The following is a 24,141-nucleotide window of genomic DNA, read 5'->3' on the forward strand; positions in this document are numbered from 1 at the left end:
TCCGTGGTGTGGACGTACAGTGGATGGTGTGGACGTACAGTGGATGGTCCGTGGTGTGGACGTACAGTGGATGGTGTGGACGTACAGTGGGTGGTCCGTGGTGTGGACGTACAGTGGATGGTGTGGACGTACAGTGGATGGTCCATGGTGTGGACGTACAGTGGATGGTCCATGGTGTGGACGTACAGTGGATGGTGTGGACGTATAGTGGATGGTGTGGACGTATAGTGGATGGTGTGGACGTATAGTGGATGGTGTGGACGTACAGTGGATGGTGTGGACGTACAGTGGGTGGTCCGTGGTGTGGACGTACAGTGGATGGTGTGGACGTACAGTGGATGGTCCATGGTGTGGACGTACAGTGGTTGGTGTGGACGTACAGTGGGTGGTCCATGGTGTGGACGTACAGTGGTTGGTGTGGACGTACAGTGGATGGTCCATGGTGTGGACGTACAGTGGATGGTGTGGACGTACAGTGGATGGTCCATGGTGTGGACGTACAGTGGATGGTGTGGACGTACAGTGGATGGTCCATGGTGTGGACGTACAGTGGATGGTGTGGCCGTACAGTGGATGGTCCGTGGTGTGGACGTACAGTGGATGGTGTGGACGTACAGTGGATGGTGTGGATGTACAGTGGTTTGTCCGTGGTGTGGACGTACAGTGGATGGTGTGGACGTACAGTGGATGGTCCGTGGTGTGGACGTACAGTGGATGGTGTGGACGTACAGTGGGTGGTCCATGGTGTGGACGTACAGTGGTTGGTGTGGACGTACAGTGGATGGTCCATGGTGTGGACGTACAGTGGATGGTGTGGACGTACAGTGGATGGTCCATGGTGTGGACGTACAGTGGTTGGTGTGGACGTACAGTGGGTGGTCCATGGTGTGGACGTACAGTGGTTGGTGTGGACGTACAGTGGGTGGTCCATGGTCTGGACAGTCCACGGTGTGGACGTACAGTGGATGGTGTGGACGCACAGCGATTGATCCCTGCTTCTTCTTCTTCTTGGCAGATCATCATTTGGGGTCGGACGGAGAAGTGTCTGAAGGAAGCCACGGAGGAGATCAGGCAGATGGGCACAGACTGCCACTATTTTATCTGTGATGTTGGTAACAGAGAGGAAGTCTACCAGCAAGCCAAATCTGTGCGAGAAAAGGTGAGCTGTGCTCTGCCAATCAGTGACGAGAATCCTGAAGTCTATCGCCGCTCCTCAGATGTGACGACTGCATTTGTTTTCTTTTTTTAAGGCTAAGAACATTTTCTTCAGGTACAGAAATGACCTGTTGATCCTGCCAGAAATGCTGTGTCCTTGTCACTTCCTGTTATCTCAAACAATGTTCTCCAGGAACTACAAAAACCCTCCTTCCTATGTAATGGAGATAGGAGATGGAGGTGTCCTGTAGTCCTGTTGCAGTTCCCCCCCATAGATACAGTGCAGTGAGGTGAGCGTAGTCACCCTAGGACAGGAAGGGAGTTACTGGCGGGATCACAAGGTGAAAAGTCTAACGTGGCCACCACATGTATGAACGGGCAACCTGCAATGTATGACGATTGTTATTGGGAGAGACATTTGCAGTGTGATTGTACGAACCTTCTGTGCCACGCCGGCCACCATCTCAGGCTGTTTATGGTGACAACCCGTAATACGTGATATCATCCATGATCTCTGCCTCTCCTTCTAGGTTGGTGATGTCACCATCTTGGTGAATAACGCGGCGGTGGTCCACGGGAAGAGTCTGATGGACAGTGATGATGACGCTCTTCTGAAGTCCCAACACATAAATACACTGGGACAGTTCTGGGTAGGTCTTCCTCCCTCCATAGTTTATTCCTAGGGCCCCTTCCATGGAGACCTTCCCAGCAGCAGAACTTAGGGCCCCTTCCGTGGAGACATTCCCAGCAGCAGAACCTAGGGCCCCTTCCGTGGAGACCTTCCCAGCAGCAGAACTTAGGGCCCCTTCCGTGGAGACCTTCCCAGCAGCAGAACCTAGGGCCCCTTCCGTGGAGACCTTACCAGCAGCAGAACTTAGGGCCCCTTCCATGGAGACTTTCCCAGCAGCAGAACCTAGGGCCCCTTCCATGGAGACCTTACCAGCAGCAGAACCTAGGGCCCCTTCCATGGAGACCTTCCCAGCAGCAGAACCTAGGGCCCCTTCCAGGGAGACCTTCCCAGTAGCAGAACCTAGGGCCCCTTCCATGGAGACCTTCCCAGCAGCAGAACCTAGGGCCCCTTCCAGGGAGACCTTCCCAGCAGCAGAACCTAGCAGTCCTGGGGCATGGGAGCCTAAATTCCGGGGAAAGTAGAAATCCTGCCTCGTAGTGGGGCCTCCCCTGCACTGCAAGGGATAAATGTCCATTCAGATCTAGGCCAGGAGTCTCCAAACTGACCACATCCAACCCGCTACAAGAATTCATCTGGCCTATAGCTGGGGTCAGCGGTGTATCCTCAGACTGAGGGTTCAGATCAGTCGGTCTCTGCTTCTGATTGGCATCCTGGTGTAGGAGGGGCTCTGATATATGGGGGACCCTGATATGTAGGAGAGGCTGTAAAGTGGTAGGACGTCTAATGTAAAAGCAGGACTCTGATGGGGACCCTGATGTAAAGGGGGGCTTTGATATGTAAGGGGGGCTCTAAAGTGAATAGAGGGCTTCTCGTGTAAAAGGGGGACTCTGATGTACGGGGGGGCGGGACTCTGGGGACCCTTGCGTAAGGGGGGACTCTGATATGTAAGAGGGGCTCTAAAGTGGTAGGAGGGCTTCTGGTGCAAAAGCAGGAGTCTGATTGGGAACTTCTTGCAAGAGTTCTTCCACCCCAAACTGGCTCCTCCATGTCTTTATGGACCTTGCTTTGTGCACTGGTGAGCAGTCATGTTGGAACAGGAAGGGGCCATCCCCAAACTCTTCCCACAAAGTTGGGAGCATGAAATTGTCCAAAATGTCGCCTTAAGAGTTCTCTTCACTGGAACTAGGGGGCCAACCCAACCCCTGAGGAACCCCCCACACCATAATCCCCCCTCCACCAAACTTTACACTTGGCACAATGCAGTCAGGCAAGTACCGTTCTCCTGGAACCCGCCAAACCCAGACATGTCCATCGGATTGTCAGACAGAGAAACGTGATTGGCCCCTCCAGAGAACATGTCTCCTGTGCTCTAGAGTCCAGTGGCGGCGTGCTTTACACCACGGCATCCGACGCTTTGCATTGCACTTGGTGATGGAAGGCTTGGATGCAGCTGCTCGGCCATGGAAACCCATTCCATGAAGCTCTCTACGCACTGTTGTTGGGCTCATCTGAAGGCCACACCAAGTTTGGAGGTCTTTAGCTATTGACTCTGCAGACAGTTGGCGACTTCTGCGCACTGTGCGCTTCAGCATGCGCTGACCCCGCCCTGTCATGTGACGTGGCCTACCACTTGGTGGCTGAGTGGCTGTTGTTCCCAGTGGCTTCCACTTTGTTATAATCCCACTAACAGTTGAGCGTGGAATATTTAGCAGCCAGGAAATGTCACGGATGGACTTATTGCCCAGGTGGCCACCTATCACGGGACCACGCTTGGAGTCACGGAGCTCCTGAGAGCGACCCATTCTTTCACCAATGTTTGTAGAAGCCGTCTGCATGCCTAGGGGCTTGATTGTATACACCTGTGTCCATGGAGGGGATTGGAGCACCTGAATCACATGATATGGAGGGGATTGGAGCACCTGAATCACATGATATGGAGGGGATTGGAACACTTGAATCCAATGATTTGGAGGGCTTGCCCAATACTTTTGGCAATATAGTGTATGTAAAGCGCAGTAGGTGGAGTATCGGGGTGACGGCTTAATTGGAGCCCCTAAGGGACACAGGATTCCAGTGAGTCATCCAGACTGCCATCATTTATTTAGGTGGAATGACCCTTAAAGTGGCTTACTCTGCTCCAGTAATTGCACAGTGGAATGTTGGGAGCTATTAGTTGATCAGATCAGGAAGTAGAGGGTTGGCCAGTTTTATAGAAGGTTGGAGAAGGTGAAGGTGTGGAGGATGGAGAAGGTGAAGGTGTGGAGGATGGAGAAGGTGAAGGTGTGGAGGTTGGAGAAGGTGAAGGTCTGGAGGTTTGAGAAGGTGGAGGTTGGAGAAGGTGGAGGTTGGAGAAGTTGAAGGTGTGGAGGTTGGAGAAGGTGAAGGTGTGGAGGTTGGAGAAGGTGAAGGTGTGGAGGTTGGAGAAGGTGAAGGTCTGGAGGTTTGAGAAGGTGGAGGTTGGAGAAGGTGAAGGTGTGGAGGTTGGAGAAGGTGAAGGTCTGGAGGTTTGAGAAGGTGGAGGTTGGAGAAGGTGGAGGTTGGAGAAGGTGAAGGTGTGGAGGTTGGAGAAGGTCGAGGTTGGAGAAGGTGAAGGTGCGGAGTTTGGAGAAGGTGAAAGTCTGAAGGTTGGAGAAGGTGGAGGTTGGAGAAGGTGAAGGTGTGGAGGTTGGAGAAGGTGAAGGTGTGGAGTTTGGAGAAGATGAAGGTCTGGAGGTTGGAGAAGGTGAAGGTCTGGAACTATAGATCATTCATACAGATGTCTCTGTTTTATTGCAGACTACAAAAGCTTTCCTGCCACGCATGTTGGAGTTACAAAATGGACACATTGTCTGTATAAACTCTGTTCTGGCATTATCGGCCATCCCAGGAGCCATCGACTACTGCACCTCCAAGGCCTCCTCCTTCGCTTTTATGGAGAGTTTGTCCTTGGGGCTTCTGGACTGCCCAGGAGTCAACACCACCACAGTATTGCCCTTCCATACCAGCACCGAGATGTTCCAGGGAATGAGAGTTCGGTAAGTACCAGAACCGTCATGGTGAATCTGCTGTCAGTGGAACCCATAGCAACAAGACTTTGCAGAAGTCTGAGAAAGATCACGGTGGAACCTCATTGGTTTAATATGATTTAGGCTAGGCTCCCTGTAGGCGTGGCCTTCACGCTTCACATAGACTCACTCTCCATGCTCCTTTGACATACAATACATAAACATGTCTTCCACACTCCCCATAGACATGTCCTCCATGCTCCATAATAATGTCCTCCACAATACATAAACATGTCTTCCACACTCCCCATAGACGTGTCCTCCATGCTACATAGAGATGTCCTCCACAATGCACTAAGACATCTTCCACACTCCCCATAGACGTGTCCTCCATGCTACATAATAATGTCCTCCACAATACATAAACATGTCTTCCACACTCCCCATAGACGTGTCCTCCATGCTACATAGAGATGTCCTCCACAATGCATTAAGACATCTTCCACACTCCCCATAGACGTGTCCTCCATGCTACATAGAGATGTCCTCCACAATGCATTAAGACATCTTCCACACTCCCCATAGACGTGTCCTCCACCCTCCATGGCTTCTCATCCATTTACCTTCTCTCACAGGTTCCCCAGCATCTTCCCACCTTTGAAGCCTGAGACGGTGGCCAGGAGGACAGTAGAAGCTGTTCAGAAGAACCACGCTCTCCTATTACTCCCGTGGACAATGCACATCCTTGTTATCTTGAAGAGGTAAATGTCTCCTTGTGCTTTCCTTGAGCTCCAACCAAAATGCTGCAAAAATTAAACCTTTCAGAGTCCAGCCTATCCGGTCACCATTTGGGTGACATCACCAGTGCTAGAGACTTGATGGGCTCAGACCAGAGAATGGCCGATTACACAGAGGGCAGATAGGAGGGAACAGTCAGAGGAAACCCATACTGAGAGGAAGATACTGGCTGCCATTGCTGACCCAAAAATCCACTTCTTGGTCTCTGGCTTTATTACAAGTCATTGAACCAGTACAAGCATGCAGCCAGTGTGGCTAGTACCTGTTATGCATTCTTGTTCCAAAGAAGTAACCCAAGGTGTTGAAGATGTGGGATCAACATGGCAGCCAGCCGACCATAAAAGGAGAGTACAGAAATTACGGCCTACATGTTTTGTTTTCCGTTTTGAGATCGATGACCTGAAAAAAGATCTCATGTCTCAGGTTCTTCATAGGACAGTTTGAGCCCTTGACTGTCCTCCACCCCGGGCCCATGTGCCTGCTTTTCCCACCCCCGTGGCTGTAGTAATGCATTCCAGGCGTATTCCCTGCAGAGCCTATCTATAGCTCTGAGTGCTTCCAAATATAGAGGGTCTCCTGGGACAATCGTTGTCTTGGGACACTCGAAGTTTTCTTCTGGTAAATGGGAGAGAAAATATGAGATCCGGGCAGAACCAGAGCCAAGACCAACTTTCCCAAAATCCTTCTCGAAGGACAACTGAAGAATATAACCAGACCAGTTATGGTGGGCTGAGAGGAACCAAAAATCCTTCAGTAAACCCAAGAAAAACAGAGAGACTTCTTCATACAAATTGTATCTGACCGCCATGAACAGTAATGGAATTATTCCTCGGTATTGGGGGAAGCCATGCAGACCGTTCCTTTCTGCCCCCTCTACAGCCGGAGCCACTGGGTGAGTGCAGATTCCACCTCGTCATCTACACCAGTAGTCTCCAAACTGGGGGCCGGATGTGGTCCTTTGCTTGCCTTTATGCAGCCCTTGGAGCTCCCACTGACACCATTGATGGGGCACCGTTCCTCCTACTGATACCAAGAATGGGGCATTGTCTACTCCCACAGGTCAGTCTGCCCCCCCCCCCCCCAAAGCCTGGAGGACAGTAAACTGGCTCATTGTTTAGAAAGTTTGGAGACCCCTGCTTTAGACATCACTCCAGACTACTGTCGGCATTAAGAAGATATTCCCTGAGGCCACCCCCCCATACTAATAGGAGGGATGAACTCCTCATTTTGGGGGTTGAGTTGGAAGTGACATCTGACCTTCTGACCTAGGAGAGCTCTATTGTGGTGTCAGCAAACCTGCAGCCTCTTCCATAGGTAGACCATACAGGTCATGGGCCATAGATCCACCATACAGGTAATGGGCCATAGATCCACCATAGATCCGCCATACAGGTAATGGGCCATAGATCCACCATACAGGTCATGGGCCATAGATCCACCATACAGGTCATGGGCCATAGATCCACGTACAGGTAATGGGCCATAGATCCACGTACAGGTAATGGGCCATAGATCCACCATACAGGTCATGGGCCATAGATCCACCATACAGGTCATGGGCCATAGATCCACGTACAGGTCATGGGCCATAGATCCACGTACAGGTAATGGGCCATAGATCCACGTACAGGTAATGGGCCATAGATCCACCATACAGGTCATGGGCCATAGATCCACCATACAGGTCATGGGCCATAGATCCACCATACAGGTCATGGGCCATAGATCCACCATACAGGTCATGGGCCATAGATCCACGTACAGGTAATGGGCCATAGATCCACGTACAGGTAATGGGCCATAGATCCACGTACAGGTAATGGGCCATAGATCCACCATACAGGTCATGGGCCATAGATCCACCATACAGGTCATGGGCCATAGATCCACGTACAGGTCATGGGCCATAGATCCGCCATACGGGCAATATGTACCTCAAGGCCAATTTCTGCATCTGTTGTCCTGTCATCGCGCTTACATCCTGCATCCTGTCTGTTGAGCACAATTGTCATCTGTAACACAGAAGCATTTTCTTCCCTCTGCACACATGACCTCCGTCTCCATCCCCCGCCCTCTGCACACATGACCTCCGTCTCCATCCCCCGCACTCTGCACGCATGACCTCCGTCTCCATCCGCCGCCCTCTGCACACATGACCTCCGTCTCCATCCCCCGCCCTCTGCACACATGACCTCCGTCTCCATCCCCCGCCCTCTGCACACATGACCTCCGTCTCCATCCGCCGCCCTCTGCACACATGACCTCCGTCTCCATCCGCCGCACTCTGCACACATGACCTCCGTCTCCATCCCCCGCCCTCTGCACACATGACCTCCATCTCCATCCGCCGCCCTCTGCACACATGACCTCCGTCTCCATCCCCCGCCCTCTGCACACATGACCTCCGTCTCCATCCCCCGCCCTCTGCACACATGACCTCCGTCTCCATCCCCCGCCCTCTGCACGCATGACCTCCATCTCCATCCCCCGCCCTCTGCACACATGACCTCCGTCTCCATCCCCCACACTCTGCACGCATGACCTCCGTCTCCATCCGCCGCCCTCTGCACGCATGACCTCCGTCTCCATCCCCCGCCCTCTGCACACATGACCTCCGTCTCCATCCCCCGCACTCTGCACGCATGACCTCCGTCTCCATCCGCCGCCCTCTGCACACATGACCTCCGTCTCCATCCACCGCCCTCTGCACACATGACCTCCGTCTCCATCCCCCGCCCTCTGCACACATGACCTCCGTCTCCATCCCCCGCCCTCTGCACACATGACCTCCGTCTCCATGCTCCGCCCTCTGCACACATGACCTCCGTCTCCATCCGCCGCCCTCTGCACGCATGACCTCCGTCTCCATCCCCCGCCCTCTGCACGCATGACCTCCGTCTCCATCCGCCGCCCTCTGCACGCATGACCTCCGTCTCCATCCCCTGCCCTCTGCACGCATGACCTCCGTCTCCATCCCCCGCACTCTGCACGCATGACCTCCGTCTCCATCCACCTCCCTCTGCACACATGACCTCCGTCTCCATCCCCCGCCCTCTGCACACATGACCTCCGTCTCCATCCCCCGCCCTCTGCACGCATGACCTCCGTCTCCATCCCCCGCCCTCTGCACACATGACCTCCGTCTCCATCCGCCGCCCTCTGCACGCATGACCTCCGTCTCCATGCTCCGCCCTCTGCACACATGACCTCCGTCTCCATCCGCCGCCCTCTGCACGCATGACCTCCGTCTCCATCCGCCGCCCTCTGCACACATGACCTCCGTCTCCATGCTCCGCCCTCTGCACACATGACCTCGGTCTCCATCCACCTCCCTTCGTTCATCTGGCCTCCTCTGTTCTTCTTCCCGCAGTGTCCTCCCTCAGGCAGCACTTGAAGAAATCCACCGGTTCTCCGGCTCCTACACATGTATGAACACCTTCAAAGGACGAACATAGACTCCTCTTCTGCGTGGAGGAAGATTTCAGCAAAGTAAGAGAGACTCCCTGACTGATCCAGACAAGACTGAGGTGTGGCGTCCCTCCAATGAGGCCGAGAAGCCTCAGAAATGAGATGGTGCCTCCAGGAGGCCTCCACGTGTTGTCCTCTTCAGGCCCCGATGATGTCATGGAGGACGAGCAGAGATTCATTTTCTATGTTTTAGTAGTTTTATTGTTTCCATCTGCTGGTGACAACGAATATTCAATGTTTTATTGGACCTCGATGGACGTTGTCCCATTGCATTGTGGGAGCTCCGGCCTCCATGGACTCTTCTGCCAACGAGACGCTAATAGAGGCTGAAACCGTTCGCTGTGTTTCCTCCCATTGTTGTATGGTGTGGACTTCATCCAACCGCGTCCAAAAGGCTCCGCCCCTCAGAAAGTTCTGCCCCTCCCCCTTCTCTGCATCCTACACACAGGATATATATTGACCATTAAACCCCCCCCCCCCCCACCCCACCACCGGGGTATTCCGAGAGGTGTAACCAGCTGTTCTGGACTCCTATTGGCTGATAGCTCCTAAAATACAGGTGGAGGTGGGCCATGGGGTGTGTGTCACTGGCAGAGCCCCTGATTGGCTGCTGCAAGAAGATGACCCTCCCCCAACTATGTCCAGATATAGAGAGCAGCCGACCAGTAAGAACAAAGGGGCGTCTTCCTGGGGTGCCGGGGTAAGGAGGAGCAGTCCTGGGCCGCTGCAAAAATTACCCCCCCCCCTCCCACCAACGCCCCATCCCACAGCCACACCCCAACACCCCACAGCCACACCTCCATCACACCCCACAGCCCCATCCCACACACACCCCACAGCCACACCCCCATCCCACACACACCCCACAGCCACACCCCCATCCCACACCCCACAGCCACACCCCCATCACACCCCACAGCCCCATCCCACACACACCCCACAGCCCCATCCCACAGCCACACCCCCATCCCACACACACCCCACAGCCACACCCCCATCACACCCCACAGCCCCATCCCACACACACCCCACAGCCACACCCCCATCCCACACACACCCCACAGCCACACCCCCATCCCACACACACCCCACAGCCCCATCCCACAGCCACACCCCCATCCCACACACACCCCAACACCCCACAGCCACACCCCCATCACACCCCACAGCCCCATCCCACAGCCACACCCCCATCCCACACACACCCCAACACCCCACAGCCACACCCCCATCACACCCCACAGCCCCATCCCACAGCCACACCCCCATCCCACACACACCCCAACACCCCACAGCCACACACCCCACAGCCCCATCCCCCACACACCCCACAGCCACACCCCATCCCACTCATACACACACCCCACAGCCACACCCCCATCCCACCCACACCCCACAGCCACACCCCCATCCCACACACACACCCCAACACCCACCCACACCACCACCACCCCCCCCTTCCCCCCACACCCACCTCGAGGCGGAAGAATAGAGAAAGTTATTTTTAAGGGCTTGAAGAAAATCAGGTTTTTGTAGTTTTATGTTTTTAATATTTAAAAATAGAGAGAAAAGCAGGACTTTGCTTCGTTGGGTTTTCTCTGGACTGAAAACAGCCGTCACCCCCCATCCATCACCCGCCATCCATCGCATCGCCCGCCATCCATCACCCGCCATCCATCGCGTCGCCTCCCATCCATCGCGTCGCCCCCCATCCATCACCCGCCATCCATCGCGTCGCCTCCCATCCATCGCGTGGCCCCCCATCCATCGCGTCGCCCCCCATCCATCGCCCGCCATCCATCGCGTCGCCCGCCATCCATCGCGCCCCCCGCCATCCATCGCGTCGCCCGCCATCCATCGCGCCCCCCGCCATCCATCGCGTCACCCCCCATCCATCACGTCACCCGCCATCCATCGCGTCACCCCCCATCCATCGCGTCGCCCCCCATCCATCGCCCGCCATCCATCGCGTCGCCTCCCATCCATCGCGTCGCCCCCCATCCATCGCGTCGCCCCCCATCCATCGCCCGCCATCCATCGCGTCGCCCGCCATCCATCGCGCCCCCCGCCATCCATCGCGTCGCCCGCCATCCATCGCGCCCCCCGCCATCCATCGCGTCACCCCCCATCCATCGCGTCACCCGCCATCCATCGCGTCGCTCCCCATCCATCGCGCCCCCCGCCATCCATCGCGTCGCCCCCCATCCATCGCGTCGCCCCCCATCCATCGCGTCGCCCCCCATCCATCGCGTCGCCCCCCATCCATCGCGTCGCTCCCCATCCATCGCGCCCCCCGCCATCCATCGCGTCACCCCCCATCCATCGCGTCACCCGCCATCCATCGCGTCGCTCCCCATCCATCGCGCCCCCCGCCATCCATCGCGTCGCCCCCCATCCATCGCGTCGCCCCCCATCCATCGCGTCGCCCCCCATCCATCGCGTCGCCCCCCATCCATCGCGTCGCCCCCCATCCATCGCGTCGCCCGCCATCCAGCGCATCGCTCCCTATCCATCGCGTCGCCCGCCATCCATCGCGTCACCCGCCATCCATCGCGCCACCCCCCATCCATCGCGCCACCCCCTATCCATCGCGTCGCCCGCCATCCATCGCGTCGCCCGCCATCCATCGCGTCGCTCCCCATCCATCGCGTCACCCGCCATCCATCGTGTCGCCCGCCATCCATCGCGTCACCCGCCATCCATCGCGTCGCTCCCCATCCATCGCGTCACCCGCCATCCATCGTGTCGCCCGCCATCCATCGTGTCGCCCGCCATCCATCGCGTCACCCGCCATCGCGTCGCTCCCCATCCATCGCGTCGCTCCCCATCCATCGCGTCGCCCGCCATCCATCGCGCCCCCCGCCATCCATCGCGTCACCCGCCATCCATCGCGCCCCCCGCCATCCATCGCGTCACCCCCCATCCATCGCGTCACCCGCCATCCATCGCGTCACCCCCCATCCATCGCGTCGCCCCCCATCCATCGCCCGCCATCCATCGCATCGCCCCCCATCCATCGCTTTGCCCCCCATCCATCGCCCGCCATCCATCGCGTCGCCCGCCATCCATCGCGCCCCCCGCCATCCATCGCATCGCCCGCCATCCATCGCGTCGCCCGCCATCCATCGCGTCGCCCGCCATCCATCACGTCGCCCCCCATCCATCGCGTCGCTCCCCATCCATCGCGCCCCCCGCCATCCATCGCGTCGCCCCCCATCCATCGCGTCGCCCCCCATCCATCGCGTCGCCCCCCATCCATCGCGTCGCTCCCCATCCATCGCGCCCCCCGCCATCCATCGCGTCGCCCCCCATCCATCGCGTCGCCCGCCATCCAGCGCATCGCTCCCTATCCATCGCGTTGCCCGCCATCCATCGCGTCACCCGCCATCCATCGCGCCACCCCCCATCCATCGCGCCACCCCCTATCCATCGCGTCGCCCGCCATCCATCGCGTCGCCCGCCATCCAGCGCATTGCTCCCTATCCATCGCGTCGCCCGCCATCCATCGCGTCGCTCCCCATCCATCGCGTCACCCGCCATCCATCGTGTCGCCCGCCATCCATCGCGTCACCCGCCATCGCGTCGCTCCCCATCCATCGCGTCGCCCGCCATCCATCGCGTCGCCCCCCATCCATCGCGTCGCTCCCCATCCATCGCGTCACCCGCCATCCATCGCGTCGCTCCCCATCCATCGCGTCACCCGCCATCCATCGCGTCGCTCCCCATCCATCGTGTCGCCCGCCATCCATCGCGTCACCCGCCATCGCGTCGCTCCCCATCCATCGCGTCGCTCCCCATCCATCGCGTCGCTCCCCATCCATCGCGTCGCCCGCCATCCATCGCGTCGCCCCCCATCCATCACGTCGCCCCCCATCCATCGCGTCACTCCCCATCCATCGCATCGCTCCCCATCCATCACGTCACCCGCCATCCATCACGTCACCCGCCATCCATCACCCAGAAGTTGCACCCGCCATCCATCGCATCACCCGCCATCCATCGCCATCCATCGCATCACCCGCCATCCATCGCCATCCATCGCGTCACCCGCCATCCATCGCGCCGCCCGCCATCCATCACCCAGAAGTCGCACCCGCCAATCTGACGTTTAGGAACTTTTTTTTTTTTTTTGAGATTCTGAAATGAAAATATTTGGAAAATGAAAAGGAGTCTGTGTTCTATCATCATCCTCATCCTCATCCTCATCATTCCCGATGACGCCTTAGCCAGTACAGAGGTCATAGGTCATACAGGCACGGTGAGCCGCCCACAGAGCGCCCACTAGAGGCTGACAAACCGCAGGAGGCTCCAGAGCCACACGGAACGTTGTCACCCAATCAGGCCCCATTCACACGGGGGGAGGGGGGGGGGCCTTTACACTACGCCGTATGATAGTCCTGACCACTGCACTCTGTGAGCTGTGCTGTACATGACTCTCATGCTGTGCTGCACTTTGCATACTCCTGACTGCTGCACTCCCAGTGTGGAGCCCCATAGATGGTGTAATGAATGGGACTTTGTAGCTCATAGTCCAAGGTAGAGTGTGGTGGTCAGCAGTATTGCATGTGCAGCAAAGCATAGAGCGCGGGGCTCAGGAGTATACGGCATATGCTGCATTGTGCAGGGCTCAGGAGTATGCCATGTACACCCATCTTACAGAGCGCAGGGCTCAGGAGTATTCCATGTACACCCATCTTACAGAGCGCAGGGCTCAGGAGTATGCCATGTACACCCATCTTACAGAGCGCAGGGCTCAGGAGTATTCCATGTACACCCATCTTACAGAGCGCAGGGCTCAGGAGTATTCCATGTACACCCATCTTACAGAGCGCAGGGCTCAGGAGTATTCCATGTACACCCATCTTACAGAGCGCAGGGCTCAGGAGTATTCCATGTACACCCATCTTACAGAGCGCAGGGCTCAAGAGTATTCCATGTACACCCATCTTACAGGGCTCAGGAGTATGCCATGTACACACATCTTAGAGAGCGCAGAGCTCAGGAGTATTCCATGTACACCCATCTTACAGAGTGCAGGGCTCAGGAGTATGCTATGTACACCCATCTTACAGAGCGCTGGGCTCAGGAGTATTCCATGTACATCCATCTTAGAGAGCGCAGAGCTCAGGAGTATTCCATGTACACCCATCTTACAGAGCGCAGGGCTCAGGAGTATTCCATGTACACCCATCTTACAGAGCGCAGGGCTCAGGAGTATTCCATGTACACCCATCTTACAGAGCGCAGGGCTCAAGAGTATTCCATGTACACCCATCTTACAGGGCTCAGGAGTATGCCATGTACACCCATCTTAGAGAGCGCAGGGCTCAGGAGTATGCCATGTACACCCATCTTAGAGAGCGCAGGGCTCAGGAGTATGCCATGTACACCCATCTTACAGAGCGCAGGGCTCAGGAGTATGCCATGTACACCCATCTTAGAGAGCGCAGGGCTCAGGAGTATGCCATGTACACCCATCTTAGAGAGCGCAGGGCTCAGGAGTATGCCATGTACACCCATCTTAGAGAGCGCAGAGCTCAGGAGTATTCCATGTACATCCATCTTACAGAGCGCAGGGCTCAGGAGTATTCCATGTACATCCATCTTACAGAGCGCAGGGCTCAGGAGTATGCCATGTACACCCATCTTACAGAGCGCAGAGCTCAGGAGTATGCTATGTACACCCATCTTACAGAGTGCAGGGCTCCGGAGTATGCCATGTACACCCATCTTACAGAGCGCAGGGCTCAGGAGTATGCTATGTACACCCATCTTAGAGAGCGCAGGGCTCAGGAGTATGCTATGTACACCCATCTTACAGAGCGCAGGGCTCAGGAGTATTCCATGTACACCCATCTTACAGAGCGCAGGGCTCAGGAGTATGCTATGTACACCCATCTTACAGAGCGCAGGGCTCAGGAGTATTCCATGTACACCCATCTTACAGAGCGCAGGGCTCAGGAGTATGCTATGTACACCCATCTTACAGAGCGCAGGGCTCAGGAGTATTCCATGTACACCCATCTTACAGAGCGCAGGGCTCAGGAGTATTCCATGTACACCCATCTTACAGAGCGCAGAGCTCAGGAGTATGCCATGTACACCCATCTTACAGAGCGCAGGGCTCAGGAGTATGCCACGTACACCCATCTTACAGAGCGCAGGGCTCAGGAGTATGCCACGTACACCCATCTTACAGAGCGCAGGGCTCAGGAGTATGCCATGTACACCCATCTTACAGAGCGCAGGGCTCAGGAGTATGCTATGTACACCCATCTTACAGAGCGCAGGGCTCAGGAGTATTCCATGTACACCCATCTTACAGAGCGCAGGGCTCAGGAGTATTCCATGTACACCCATCTTAGAGAGCGCAGGGCTCAGGAGTATGCTATGTACATCCATCTTAGAGAGCGCAGAGCTCAGGAGTATGCCATGTACATCCATCTTAGCGCAGGGCTCAGGAGTATTCCATGTACACCCATCTTACAGGGCTCAGGAGTATGCCATGTACACCCATCTTACAGGGCTCAGGAGTATTCCATGTACACCCATCTTACAGAGCGCAGGGCTCAGGAGTATTCCATGTACACCCATCTTACAGGCCTCAGGAGTATTCCATGTACACCCATCTTACAGGGCTCAGGAGTATTCCATGTACACCCATCTTACAGAGCGCAGGGCTCCGGAGTATGCCATGTACACCCATCTTACAGAGCGCAGGGCTCAGGAGTATTCCATGTACACCCATCTTACAGAGCGCAGGGCTCAGGAGTATTCCATGTACACCCAACTTACAGAGCGCAGGGCTCAGGAGTATGCCACGTACACCCATCTTACAGAGCGCAGGGCTCAGGAGTATGCCATGTACACCCATCTTACAGAGCGCAGGGCTCAGGAGTATTCCATGTACACCCATCTTACAGAGCGCAGGGCTCAGGAGTATGCCATGTACACCCATCTTACAGAGCGCAGGGCTCAGGAGTATTCCATGTACACCCATCTTACAGAGCGCAGGGCTCAGGAGTATTCCATGTACACCCATCTTACAGAGCGCAGGGCTCCGGAGTATGCCATGTACACCCATCTTACAGAGCGCAGGGCTCAGGAGTATTCCATGTACACCCATCTTACAGGGCTCAGGAGTATTCCATGTACACCCATCTTACAGAGCGCAGGGCTCAGGAGTATTCCATGTACACCCATCTTACAGGGCTCAGGAGTATGCCATGTACACCCATCTTACAGAGCGCAGGGCTCAGGAGTATTCCATGTACACCCATCTTAGAGAGCGCAGGGCTCAGGAGTATGCCATGTACACCCATCTTAGAGAGCGCAGGGCTCAGGAATATGCTATGTACACCCATCTTACAGAGCGCAGGGCTCAGGAGTATGCTATGTACACCCATCTTACAGAGCGCAGGGCTCAGGAGTATGCCATGTACACCCATCTTACAGAGCGCAGGGCTCAGGAGTATTCCATGTACACCCATCTTACAGAGCGCAGGGCTCAGGAGTATTCCATGTACACCCATCTTACAGAGCGCAGGGCTCAGGAGTATGCCATGTACACCCATCTTACAGAGCGCAAGGCTCAGGAGTATTCCATGTACACCCATCTTACAGAGCGCAGGGCTCAGGAGTATGCCATGTACACCCATCTTACAGGGCTCAGGAGTATGCCATGTACACCCATCTTACAGAGTGCAGGGCTCAGGAGTATTCCATGTACACCCATCTTACAGAGCGCAGGGCTCAGGAGTATGCCATGTACACATCAGCGTACAGAGCGCAGGGCTCAGGAGTATTCCATGTACACCCATCTTACAGAGCGCAGGGCTCAGGAGTATGCTATGTACACCCATCTTACAGAGCGCAGGGCTCAGGAGTATGCCATGTACACCCATCTTACAGGGCTCAGGAGTATGCTATGTACACCCATCTTACAGAGCGCAGGGCTCAGGAGTATTCCATGTACACCCATCTTACAGGGCTCAGGAGTATGCCATGTACACCCATCTTACAGAGCGCAGGGCTCAGGAGTATTCCATGTACACCCATCTTACAGGGCTCAGGAGTATTCCATGTACACCCATCTTAGAGGGCTCAGGAGTATGCCATGTACACCCATCTTACAGGGCTCAGGAGTATTCCATGTACACCCATCTTACAGAGCGCAGGGCTCCGGAGTATGCCATGTACACCCATATTAGAGAGCGCAGGGCTCAGGAGTATGCCATGTACACCCATCTTAGAGAGCGCAGGGCTCAGGAGTATGCCATGTACATCCATCTTAGAGAGCGCAGGGCTCAGGAGTATGCCATGTACACCCATCTTAGAGAGCGCAGGGCTCAGGAGTATGCCATGTACACCCATCTTAGAGAGCGCAGGGCTCAGGAGTATGCCATGTACACCCATCTTACAGAGCGCAGGGCTCAGGAGTATGCCATGTACACCCATCTTAGAGAGCGCAGGGCTCAGGAGTATGCCATGTACACCCATCTTACAGAGCGCAGGGCTCAGGAGTATTCCATGTACATCCATCTTACAGAGCGCAGGGCTCAGGAGTATGCCATGTACACCCATCTTACAGAGCGCAGGGCTCAGGAGTATGCCATGTACACCCATCTTACAGAGCGCAGGGCTCAGGAGTATGCCATGTACACCCATCTTACAGAGCGCAGGAGTATTCCATGTACACTCATCTTACAGAGCGCAGGGCTCAGGAGTATGCTATGTACACCCATCTTACAGAGCGCAGGGCTCAGGAGTATGCCATGTACACCCATCTTACAGAGCGCAGGGCTCAGGAGTATGCCATGTACACCCATCTTACAGGGCTCAGGAGTATGCCATGTACACCCATCTTACAGAGCGCAGGGCTCAGGAGTATTCCATGTACACCCATCTTACAGAGTGCAGGGCTCAGGAGTATGCTATGTACACCCATCTTACAGAGTGCAGGGCTCAGGAGTATTCCATGTACACCCATCTTACAGAGTGCAGGGCTCAGGAGTATGCTATGTACACCCATCTTACAGGGCTCAGGAGTATGCCATGTACACCCATCTTACAGAGTGCAGGGCTCAGGAGTATGCCATGTACACATCACCGTACAGAGCGCAGGGCTCAGGAGTATGCTATGTACACCCATCTTACAGAGCACAGGGCTCCGGAGTATGCCATGTACACCCATCTTACAGAGCGCAGGGCTCAGGAGTATTCCATGTACACCCATCTTACAGAGCGCAGGGCTCAGGAGTATTCCATGTACACATCACCGTACAGAGTGCAGGGCTCAGGAGTATGCCATGTACACATCACCGTACAGAGCGCAGGGCTCAGGAGTATGCCATGTACACCCATCTTACAGAGCGCAGGGCTCAGGAGTATGCCATGTACACCCATCTTACAGAGCGCAGGGCTCAGGAGTATTCCATGTACACCCATCTTACAGAGCGCAGGGCTCAGGAGTATTCCATGTACACATCACCGTACAGAGCGCAGGGCTCAGGAGTATGCCATGTACATCCATCTTACAGAGTGCAGAGCTCAGGAGTATTCCATGTACACCCATCTTACAGAGCGCAGGGCTCAGGAGTATGCCATGTACACCCATCTTACAGAGCGCAGGGCTCAGGAGTATGCCATGTACACCCATCTTACAGAGCGCAGGGCTCAGGAGTATGCCATGTACACATCACCGTACAGAGCGCAGGGCTCAGGAGTATGCCATGTACATCCATCTTACAGAGTGCAGAGCTCAGGAGTATTCCATGTACACCCATCTTACAGAGCGCAGGGCTCAGGAGTATGCCATGTACATCCATCTTACAGAGTGCAGAGCTCAGGAGTATTCCATGTACACCCATCTTACAGAGCGCAGGGCTCAGGAGTATGCCATGTACACCCATCTTACAGAGCGCAGGGCTCAGGAGTATGCCATGTACACATCACCGTACAGAGTGCAGGGCTCAGGAGTATGCCATGTACACCCATCTTACAGAGCGCAGGGCTCAGGAGTATGCCATGTACACCCATCTTACAGAGCGCAGGGCTCAGGAGTATGCCATGTACACATCACCATACAGAGTGCAGGGCTCAGGAGTATGCCATGTACACCCCATCATGCAGAGTGCAGCATGCCATTAGTATGGATATATGAGATAGAACAGTCAGAGGTATGTAACATCGGCTGTAGGGAGTATGTAATGTACAAAGCACAAAATCCTGACCCCTGCACCCTGTATACTGTGCCATACATATTGACCTGTGTGCGATCCCCTATAAATCTCCTTCCTCCTCCCCAAGAGAAAAATGACCCTTCCCTAAAGCAACCCTCCAAGCTTACCATCTATTGTTCACCCCACCCCCAACATACAAGAGTGCACCAATCAGGGAATGTATTACACAGGATACTGATTGTTCATTGGGCGGGTGGGTTGGTGGACACACATCTTTGAAGATGCCTCCAAGACACGATATTCCTCATCAGGTATTGGACTGTATGGGGCCACAATGTTTCTGAGGAAGTGAAACTCCATTGAACCCTTCTTATAAGAGTGGGGGAAGGTAAGAGTTCACTGTCTGGACTGTATCCTTGTGATAACCCATAACAACCAATCAAAATGCACTCTGAAGTCAGGGAAGTACAAAATCCATGTTGATTAGCTGGATGGGTTACTCCACCTAAAGCAGAACTTCACCGCTTCCCCCCTCCCATTATAGTAAACATTTTTTTTCAGGGAGCGGGGACCTCTTTCTGACGTTCCCACTTCTGCTCTGCTTGACCCAGGTGAGTGGATAGGAAGTTCTCCACCCGCAGGGTCCTAGGACACGTCACCAGTCATAGGAGGCTGAGGGACTAAGCACAGTGTGTCTGGTTTATGTACAATGGAGAGCTGACTGTGAAACAGCAGAAGGTCACAGCAGGCTTCCCGAATCCAAGTCAGGGACCCAAAGACCAGCCAAGAACCAGCCAGGGTGAGGACAGCATTAGACTCCTAAAATGGTAAATCAGCAACTACAGCATTTGTAGCTTCAACCAAACTGTTAAAGTGCCATAAATATAGCATGCCCCGCCTTCCACAGATACAACCTTGTTCCCCAACAAAGCCACAAGCTTTGAAGCCAACTCCATAAAGACATGGTTTTGCCAGTTTGGTGTAGAGGAACTCCAGTATCCCGTACTGAACCCCGACCTCAACCTACTGAACACCTTTAGGTTGAATTAAAACACAGAGAGTGACCCAGGTCTCATCTAACACCAGTCCTGCTCTTGGAGGCTCATTATAAAAATAACTACCAATAATGAGAATAGGAGCATACCACTCCAAACTGATCCACTATATGATCCAAAGTGTGTTGACCTTCCGCCATATCAGGGTTCAGGTGTCTCCAGTGAAGGGTCCTGGTAATCCTCCATCATACAAAGACATTGGAGACAATTGTGCGCTTCCAGCCTTGTGGTAACAGTTTGGTGAAGACCCTTTTCTGTTCCCCCCATGACTGTCCTCTGTGTACAAAGCCAGCTCCATAAAGACATGGAGGACCAGTTTGGTGAAGACCCTTTTCTGTTCCCCCCATGACTGTCCTCTGTGTACAAAGCCAGCTCCATAAAGACATGGATCACCAGTTTGGTGAAGACCCTTTTCTGTTCCCCCATGACTGTCCTCTGTGTACAAAGCCAAATCCATAAAGACATGGATGACCAGTTTGATGAAGACCCTTTTCTGTTCCCCCATGACTGTCCCCTGTGTACAACGCCAGCTCCATAAAGACATGGAGGACCAGTTTGGTGAAGACCCTTTTCTGTTCCCCCATGATTGTCCCCTGTGTACAAAGCCAGCTCCATAAAGACATGGAGGACCAGTTTGGTGAAGACCCTTTTCTGTTCCCCCATGACTGTCCCCTGTGTACAACGCCAGCTCCATAAAGACATGGATGACCAGTTTGGTGAAGACCCTTTTCTGTCCCCATGATTGTCCCCTGTGTACAAAGCCAGCTCCATAAAGACCAGTTTGGTGTGGAGGAACCCCAGTGTCCTGACCTCAACCTACTGAACACCTTTGGGTTGAATTAAAACACCAAGAGTGACCCAGGTCTCATCTAACACCAGTCCTGCTCTTGAAGGCTCATTATAAAAATAACTCTACCAATAATGAGAATAGGAGCATACCACTCCAAACTGATCCACTATATGATCCAAAGTGTGTTGACCTTCCGCCATATCAGGGTTCAGGTGTCCCCAGTGAAGGGTCCTGGTAATCCTCCATCATACAAAGACATTGTAAACAATTAGGCTCTTCCAGCCTTGTGGTAACAGTTTGGTGCAGACCATTTTCTGTTCCCCCATGACTGTCCCCTGTGTACAAATCCAGCTCCATAAAGACATGGATGACCAGTTTGGTGTGGAGGAGCTCAAGTGTTCTGTACAGAGCCCCGACCGCCATCTAATAAACACCTGTGGGATGAATTGGAAGGCTGATGGTGAGCCAGGACCTCTCACCCAACATCAGTACCTGGCCTCACAAGATCAAGGTGACCCCACAGACACCCTCTAAAATCTTGTGGAAAGCCTTTAAAGAAAAGAGGATATTATAGTCACAATGGTGGGCAACTTCATATTAATGACTTTAGGGCTTTAGGTTGGGTTGTTCAACTCAAGTGTCCTGCACAGAGCCTTGACCTCAACCCTACTGAACACCATTGTAATGAATGAATGGGACTGTGAGTCTACTCATCAAGCATCAGCGCCTGACCTCACACATGGGTGCAAATCCAGAAGGAGTGGAGGCTGCAAAAGGGGCAACTCCCTATTAATGTCCATTTGTTGGGGGGGGGAGGGTAACTTCATATTAAGTGGCCTTGGTAATGAAATGAGATGCCCAACAAGCCCATATAGTTGTGATGGTCGGGTGTCCATAATCATAAGACCGTAGTGTAGTTGGGAGTATTGCTCAATTTGGAGGCAGAGCCTTCTGCCCTTCTTTCCTCCCTGCTCCCCTTTCCTCCCCTGCTCCCCTTTCCTGCCCTGCTCCCCTTTCCTGCCCTGCTCCCCTTTCCTCCCCTGCTCCCCTTTCCTCCCTGCTCCCCTTTCCTCCCCTGCTCCCCTTTCCTCCCCTGCTCCCCTTTCCTCCCTTGCCCCCCTTTCTAGTCTTGTATACCAATTGTTGGAAATGTATCACAGAAACTACCAAAAGAGTTTATATTGCCCCAAACGTTTCATCTGACATTATTGCACTCTAATGTGAAGGAAAATGAATGTCTCATTCCCACAGAAAGTTGGGATTTGCCACATAATGTCCTGAAGTCATTTCTATTCTTTTTGGATCTTATTTCTGATTAATTAGAAGGGATTCAATAACGGAAAATTAAAAACTTTGACATTTGTGAAAGTTTGAATGTTAAACCAAAATGTCAAGTTAATGGCAATCCATCAAGTGTTCACTGGATAGTCAACCAATGGAGAAGGAAGGGCAATGCATGCCAAGGCTCCTGCCGGAGAAGCAACTGGACATGAAGATTGAAGAGCCTGATTGGCAGAAATGAGAAGACAGATGGCTTAATCCTGACCAGCTGTCACAACACAGATACGTGGACATAGACGCCACATACCTACCTGAGAATGATAGATGGAGCAATATCAGCCTGACAAATGCAGGAGTTCTACCAACAGGATGGCGCACATTGCCAGAAATGCTCATCTGCACAGATGGGATCAGGATGACTCGAAGTTTGTGAGCAAAATGCTGGTCATATGCAGAATGCAGATCCTGGAGATAGATGGACTGTCTATGTTCACTCTCATAGTTACGGGATCTCAGTAGGTCTGACATCATATAGGTTTGGTTTAGGTCCTATGTAACTTACCTGCAAGCTTCCTCCATGAGCAACCCAAACCACCCCCACCCCCATAAAATCATTGCATGGTACTTGCCCATATGATGGATGGCTACTAATCTTCGGTTTCCTAAAGTTGGCCATACTTTGATTCCTCCTTCCACACTAACAGTACCGGAAGGCTCATCTTCAGGTTGATCTTTAGGTTCATCCCTTGCACTGGTTGGCTGGAGGAAAGACAAAGGGGTGCAAAGCGCAGATCTCTGGAAGGAAATCAGAACCGTTCAGCATAGGGAATGGTGAAAAGCACTAACTTTGTAAAAGCAACCGTCCTTCAATACCTTCTATCCTAACTTAGTGTACATCTCGGGTACATTGGTGGCACGTATATAAGGCCATCTCTCTATTCTGAGGGCGAGCCCAATTTCAAGAAATATAAGAAGCCAGATAAGGCATTGAACCCACCAGAAAAGTGAAAAATACATTCTGTGATGGCTAAAGTATGTCTGTGAAAGGCCTCCTCTGAGATGGTTCTACTCCGGAGAGGAAGGAAGTGTGAGTGAAGGGTCTGAAGAAAACCTTTTCAACCTTTTTTTTACCATGGAGGAGCCCTTAAAATAACTTTTAGGGCTTGGGAAATCCCTAGAAAAGTTTTCGCTCCCAGTACTGTAGGCAACTTGAAGATATTGTAGTAAGTAAATTATTGGACATGGGCCCCCTTCCATTGGTGCTCAGTGGAGAAGGGCCACTTCTTTTAATGGTCAGGGAAGATGGGGCTCCTAGCAATCTCTGGAGGACCCTAGGGAGCACCCTGGTTGAGAAATGCTGTTATAGAGGAAGATGGGCCCCATAGAGGAAGATGGGTCCCCTTCTTTTGGTGGTCAATGTTCCATTACTGTTCAGTTGAGATGGGCCTCCTAGTAAACTCCAGAAGAACCCTAATTAGTACCCTGATTAAGAAATGCTGGAGTAGAGCCAATAATGGGGGGTTGAATGAATTGATAACTCTTCATTGTGCTGCTGAAGGAAGATGGCCCCTTCCATTGCTGGACAGTGGAAAAGGAACCCATGCCATTGGTGGTTGTTGGAGATTTCATTACTACTACTGTATGAGTGATTGAAAGACACTCAGAGCCTGAGCACTGAACTCTCAATTCCTCACTGGGACTTATTGGGACTCGATCGCTGCTTTTCTTTGTTACATGTGGGTTGTTGGAGATGGACCTCCTTCCTTTGGTGGTCAGCAGAGATGGACCCATAACATTA

The 24,141-nt window shown here is 53.8% G+C and overlaps 2 protein-coding genes across 3 annotated transcripts in view; both read left to right on the forward strand.

Annotated features, from left to right (window-relative positions):
* The window catches only part of DHRS3 (dehydrogenase/reductase 3), a 69,613-nt gene that overhangs the window by 13,162 nt on the left and 32,310 nt on the right, over positions 1 to 24,141 (forward strand). The window contains exons 2-6 of one of the 2 annotated variants that reach the window (XM_089664072.1): positions 1,016 to 1,159; positions 1,686 to 1,805; positions 4,562 to 4,800; positions 5,406 to 5,531; positions 8,939 to 9,373. In XM_089664072.1, coding sequence (XP_089520198.1) covers positions 1,016 to 1,159; positions 1,686 to 1,805; positions 4,562 to 4,800; positions 5,406 to 5,531; positions 8,939 to 9,023 — 714 coding nt within the window. In that variant the 3' untranslated portion in view covers positions 9,024 to 9,373. Of the gene's footprint in view, positions 1 to 1,015; positions 1,160 to 1,685; positions 1,806 to 4,561; positions 4,801 to 5,405; positions 5,532 to 8,938; positions 9,374 to 24,141 lie in introns of those variants that run through there. The other variant, XM_089664070.1, reaches the window with a different exon arrangement.
* Positions 14,006 to 22,424, forward strand: LOC149434129 (uncharacterized). The gene is made up of 3 exons (XM_089664069.1): positions 14,006 to 14,208; positions 14,520 to 14,663; positions 17,676 to 22,424. The coding sequence occupies exons 1-3, from the start codon at positions 14,006 to 14,008 to the stop codon at positions 19,183 to 19,185; spliced, it is 1,857 nt and encodes a 618-aa protein (XP_089520195.1). The 3' UTR covers positions 19,186 to 22,424.

This window comes from Staurois parvus, unplaced genomic scaffold (genome assembly GCF_062004578.1).
Source record: "Staurois parvus isolate SC_StPar_1 unplaced genomic scaffold, SC_StPar_1.0 ptg001825l, whole genome shotgun sequence".
NCBI lineage: Eukaryota > Metazoa > Chordata > Amphibia > Anura > Ranidae > Staurois > Staurois parvus.